Source organism: Delphinapterus leucas, chromosome 20 (assembly GCF_059928025.1).
Source record: "Delphinapterus leucas isolate spDelLeu-1000000601 "Yukka" chromosome 20, BTC_Dleu_Yukka2, whole genome shotgun sequence".
Classification (NCBI taxonomy): Eukaryota; Metazoa; Chordata; class Mammalia; order Artiodactyla; family Monodontidae; genus Delphinapterus; species Delphinapterus leucas.
The window spans coordinates 26,495,379-26,501,398 of NC_143148.1; the positions used below are offsets into that span (position 1 = coordinate 26,495,379).

General features: G+C 57.4%; 1 protein-coding gene across 1 annotated transcript; it reads right to left on the bottom strand.

The window, feature by feature from the left end:
• Window positions 1-3,108: 3,108 nt before the first annotated feature.
• CBLN1 (cerebellin 1 precursor) lies at window positions 3,109-5,678 on the bottom strand. Its single transcript, XM_022555199.3, has 3 exons — window positions 5,137-5,678; window positions 4,868-4,987; window positions 3,109-3,568 (listed from the first exon to the last, which is right to left on the bottom strand). The coding sequence occupies exons 1-3, from the start codon at window positions 5,398-5,400 to the stop codon at window positions 3,371-3,373; spliced, it is 582 nt and encodes a 193-aa protein (XP_022410907.1). The 5' UTR covers window positions 5,401-5,678; the 3' UTR covers window positions 3,109-3,370.
• Window positions 5,679-6,020: the final 342 nt, after the last annotated feature.

Sequence of the window (6,020 nt, forward strand, 5' to 3'; positions counted from 1 at the left end):
CAACACACTACCCTTGAAGCTGGAGCGCAATTTTCAGATGAAGGTCATTCACCTGTCTCTGGCAGAGGTAATAATCACCTTTGCCCCCGAGGTGAGGGAGGTGAGGCCCCAGCTAGGCCTCGTAGAGAAAGAGAGCGCTGTCTACAGCCCCATCCAGGCTAATGGGAAGCTCAGGCCTGAGGAGGAGGGCAGTTTGAGGGGTGGAGAAGTGCACATTTCCTCAGAGCCCCCTAGAGCAGGAGTAGCAGCTTAGCACTTCCCAGTGCTTGCTGGTGTGGGTCACCACTAACCCCTGGAGCCCAGTGCAGAGGGGAGACAGGCCCAGCCGCCAATGTCTCCACCCTGCTAGCTCCAAATAAGGCCTGGTGGGAGGGTGAGGAGGTGATTGTGAGGCTTGGGAAGGTAGGATCTGTGCTGTATGGACAGAACCACTTCTCAGAGGGCAAGCTTTTTAGATGATCTGCTTAGATCCCCAGAAAGATAGGATTTTGAAAAGTAGGGAAGAAGAAAAAGGGTACTTCAACTGGAAGCAAAGAAGAAGCAGGTGCAGAGGTATGAAGACAGTAGTGGGACATGGGTTCAACAAATGGTCAAGAGAAGAGATCAGCAGGTGGAAGAAGTGGCTGGAACCAGACTGAGAAGGATCTCCAATGCCAAGGTCAGAATTTGGAGAGGAAGAGCTCCCCCAGGAAGGGGCCAGCTGGAGCCACAGCAGAATCAAGGGATAACTTCTCACTCTTGTCCCACTTGGGGTCCCCTTTGCTCCCCCTCTGTGTTCACCTTTCAGGCCCCAAAGCAGGGGTTCAAAGTGAGCCTGAGTTCCTGGAGGCTTCCCCTTGGCCTCCAGCCCAGCCTCAGGCCTAGCCTTCAGGAGCCAGATCAGCTCGGCTGCAGCCAGCACTCACTAAACCCAGGCAAAAGAACTGGGGGGAAGAGAGGACCGGAGAACCGCTGGAACCTCAGGGCAAGAGGGCTCTTGGAGATGTTCAGATTCCTCCCTTTGTACAGTTGGGCAAACTGAGGCCAAGCCAGGGGACTTGCCGAAGTCTCCCAGCGGAGCACAAGCCTCGTGGTCCCACAGCTTGGACATCCACCCTGGTGGTCTGCTCCTCAGGAAGAGGGGTGACCACCCACTCACAGCCAAGTAAGCTTCAAGCGCATTTGGGGCTCAGCTTCCTTGGGCGGTGACTACCGCAGCCCCGCGGCCGTGAGCCCTGGCCTGGGCGGTATCTGTGTGCCTCGGGCGGGCTCTGCTCCGGCTGAGCGACTGGGTCGAGCTGCTTCAGCTGCCCAAGGCTCCAGCACTCCCGGATTTCTACGTCCCAACCGGAAGAATGCAAAGAAAGGATTTTTTTTTAAGTGTCTCCTTTTTTTTAAAGAATAGTTTTTTTTAAAAAAAAATTCCTCTAGGACTCCTCGTTCTCACTTCCCTGGGGAGTGACTAGGGTGGAGAACTGTGGGGCAGGAACAGAAAAGCACCGGGTGCCCTCCTCACTCCCAAAGTCCCTACCTATCCCGTGAAGGATCCGGGGCCGCTGGGGCTGCGGATGGCGCCTGCTAGAGATGCGGATCCCTGGACCGCGAGCAAAGGAATAACCCGGTCTGAGTTTCAGCGCAGGCCGCGTGCCTGTTGACTCTCAAAATCGGAGGAGCCGCGGGAACAAATAGAGAAACATTGCTTATTATGCTATTAGTAATCCCTCACACCCCCCTTCTCTCCAGCCTCCAGGAGCTAATTAAATTCATCTCTGAATTTCGGGCTAGGAAAAAACCTCCAAAAGGAACAGAGCCAGAGAGGCCCATGCAGGCCGCGGCTCCCGCCCCTGGGCTGCCCACCTCTTTTCCTACGCCCGACCTCCCCTCGGCCGAAGCGACTTGGTCAGACTTCCAGACTTAAAACGAAGTCGTTTATTTCAATTTTGCTTTCACATTATGTTCCGATACAATCAAAACTCCTGGACGAACCTCTTGAATAAAAGTCCTGCGATGAGCGCGATCACAGGTCCCGGGGGCGGGGTAATACGGCAGGGAGGACTCGGGATTCAGAGGCGGCGAAATAAAACATACGCTGCTTCGGGATCTGTGAGCGGACAGTCCAGAGGCAGAGGCGTGGGAAGCGTGACGCTTAGGGCAGAAAGGTTCCGGCTCTTCGAATTGGGATTACTCCTGATGCATTTGGACTGCGAAAAGCCCAAACTTCGCTTCCAGGCCGGCAGCCGGGCCTGGCCTAGCAAGATTTCAGCCAAATTTCTTACGTTTGCGCCAAGGCAGGGAGCACGGGGCGAGTGCAGGGTTGGCCCTAGGCCTGCGCAGGAAGGAGCGCAGGCCGATTTGGCGAGGAAGCCCTCCTGCCCTGGCCTTTCTTGGGTTGCATCCCACCAAGTCCCCTACCCCTCTGAATCTCGCGCTTCCGCACCCCTGCCTCCAGACCTCGCAACTGGGGAAGGTGCGGACTTTAGGAAGCCGTTTCAGAAAAATAAAAGTCCCACTTCAACTTTATTGGATTAAAGCAAAATTAAATCTTGGCTATTCACAGGTATGTTACAGAGGACGAGGAAGCGTCCGGAAGAACCTCCTGGCGTTTAGTGGAGCCACAGAACACGAGGGCATTAACAAGCGTCAGAACGTCAAGCAGCCTTAGATTTCACGATCACTCCGAATAGGACATAGAAATACGGCAATACAGCCAGTTTCCACTGGGAAGAGTTCTTCGTGTACAAATGATATATATTTATATATATATATATATATTTTTTAAACCAGTCACCACTAAGGTGAGTCCTTTCTCTGCTAACAAGCAGCCGAGGATACAAAGTAGCTTCAGCTAATTAATTCGAGCGGTGTTTTCCGAGCAATACTTGCCAAATTAAAACTACCTCCCCATCAAAAAAACAAAAGCAAAAACCAAACAAACAAAAAAACCTTCCCCCCTCTCCAAAATAAAAAAGGGGGGGGAGGGACGTATTAGATTTCAGCGGTTGTAAAGATTCAGATGGCGACTCAGAGGAGGAAGATATTTCACATTATACAGTGAAATGCAAAGTTTCTTTTATATAAATTGTAGGGAACATGAACATGAGGGTAAGAAACAATGACAAGGAGTCTCTCTTGATTACTGCCACTGGAATGGGGGAGGCGAGTTTATTTTTGGAAATGGGAGTGCGCAGAGCTAAGCGGAATTTACTTTTCCTAGAGGAAACGGACAAAGTTGTCCGACCGCCGGGTGCGCACCTTTTACCCGGATACAGCTGGGGAACATGTAGGAAGTTTCAAGTCGTGCCGCTTTCTCGTCCTCTAAAGTTCTGCCTCTTTATCATTTTCCCCTCCTGCCTTTGCCCCTCTCCCTGCCTCCATTCCCGCGATGAGCCAGTCAGAGGGGAAATACGAGGAATCCCGAGAAGGTCGAGTACTTCCAGCCCCCCATCAAGTTTCCCCGCTCCAGCTTGAGGTATGCTCGGTCGCCTTTCTCCATCTGGATTAGAACTCCGTTGCTGGCAGCTTCCCGGGTCACGTCCTGGTCACCAGCGAAGGCTGAAATCACCGGCCACCCGTTTAACATGAGGCTCACCTGAGAAAGAGACAGGCCCGCTTCAGAGGCGCAACCTAGGCGGGTACCGAAGCGGCGATAAAGCCGCGAACCTTCGCTGCTTGGCTAACAGCCGTAAGGCCTGGAAGCAGGGGGCGGGGGTGGGGCGGGAGAGCGGAAAGAAAAGGCGCTTTGCAGTTTACTGCTGAGGGTCCAATGAGGCGAAAGACGGCCCATCTGGGTGACAGGAAGGGTCTGCCCCCAAAACAGGAGTCACTTTCATTTCTTGGACGCGCCAGTAGAAAATCCTGATTCGCACTTTTATCCAGTTTAATGAACCCGTAGGTGGCTCAAGCGCCCAGAGACCTTCAGCCTCGCCCTCCCCCCAGCCTCAAAGAGAAACTCAGGCAACTGGCGCTTCCGGGAACACAAACAAATAGAAACAAACAAACAAAACGCCTGGCTCCTCCCGGACCCGGCTGCCAGGACACAGCAGAGACGCAATGGAGGAGCCAGGCAAGGCTTCGGCTGATGAGAAATCTCGCGCAGAGCTGCACTCTGTGCTTCATCCCCAAACCCCGGGCCCGGTTCCCGTCCCAGATCCAGCCTCGCCCGCCACCGCCTGGTTTTGCCCTTGCGGTGGCACCAGAAGCCAAAGGCCCTGCGCCCTCTCCCCAACCGCGCGTTCCGCCTTCTGTGTCCGCCCAAAGGAATTCTGGACACCTTTGGGAACCTGGAGAGCCGGTGAGTGCTGGCTAAGGAAAGGCCGGAGCCAGGAGGGAGTGGCACTATGCCCCTCCCTTGTGTCTCCACCCTTAAACTGCTATGGCTCGGCGCTGCTCGTTCAGAAATCCGGAGTCGGCCCCCATAAAGACGCCAGGAGACACCCCCACCCCCCCACCCCTACCCCGAGCGTGGCGCTGAACGCAAGCGCACAGGCGTCTCGCGGTCTTCAGAGCTGGGACAGGGTCGGGGATACTGTCCGTGGTGCTGAGGGCGAGGATCGCGGAAAGCTTCCCGAAGCGGGAACTGTCCCTGATGCTAACAGAAACCTCTAAGGGAACTCCCTGGAGTCCCATAGCGAGAGAACCTCTTTGGAGGGTCCCAGAGGCAGAGGCAGAAAACTGTGCCTGGGGATGGGAACAGGTTCCAAGAACCAGTGACAGGGAAGGCAAGGGAGAGTCCAAGCCACAGAACAGTGAGAACCTGCTACCCGTCCCTCCAAGCAGCCCGGGCACATGCAGCTGCCCCTTCCATCTCCCACCCCCACAGGGCTCGCTCACTCCCGCGGCTAGTAGCCCCCTACCGGGGCTGGGGCCTGGCCCTGAGGCGGCAGCTGACCTGGATGGTCTGTCTGTTGTAGACTTTTACCACGTGGAAGTTAAAACTGTAGATCCCTTTGCGCGGGGCGATGAAAGTGCTGCGTTCTGAATCAAAGTTGTTCCCGATGTTCACTAGTACCTATAACGAGACGGGAACGAAGGGGAGTAGGCAAGAATCTGTCCAGAACGCTTGTCCCTGCGTTTCCGCAGAGACCTCGGAGACGATCGAACATCTACCTACCACCTCTCCCCTAACCTCCACCAATCCAGTCTTCCCGGAGCACTCACCTGGTCGAAGTAGATGATCATGGTGCGATTACTCATCTCGGACGGCTCGTGGTTGGTGCTTCTGATGGCAGAGAAAGCCACCTTAGCGCTGCCGGAGCGCACAGAGATGCCCAGAGCTGTGCCCGTGGGATCGGACGTAGGGTTGGAGTCGCAAACAACCAGGCACTTGCCCTCCAGCACGATGGGCTCCGTCTCATTCTGCCCGCGGGCCGGGCCCGCCAGCCATGCTGCCCCCAGCAGCAGCAGCTCCACGACGCCCAGCATCGCGGCGCCGGCGCCCACCCCGCCCCCCACCCCGGGGGCTGCCTGCGCCAGCCGCCCCCCCCCGCCCCAGGCCCGCTCCGTAACCCCCTCCTCAGCTCCGTGCGCAGCTCCACCGACGCCGCTCTGGACACTTCAGGTCTTCGTTGCACTCCTGGGCAAGCGTGCCCCCCGCGCGATGCTTCCCGGAGCCCTGCCCGGGCCTCAGGGGTACCGCGGCTGCCCAGCCGCACTTGGATGCATAGCCGCTGCCGCTTGATCCCCGCTGCTTCCGCCGCCTCCTGCCCGCACCGGCCGCTCCCGCCGCCGCCGCCGCTCTGAATTATTGATGCAGCCGGCGATGTAGCCGGAGCGGGCGGAGAGCGCGCGCCGGGCACAAAGGCGCGGACCGCGGCCTGGCCCCGCCCCTGCCACCTCCCTCTCCAGCCCCGCCCCCGCACCGACAGAGACTCCGCCCCCTGGCCAATCCTGGCGCGCCGCGCTCCCCGCCGAGCCAATGGCGGCGCTGTCCGCGCGCGGCCACCTGACCCTGGGCGCTGTTGTTATTAGGCGCGGCGAGGCCGGCGGCGCGCAGCAGCAGGGTTGGGCTCTGGCCGGGAGTCGACTGAGAGAGAGAGGGCCGG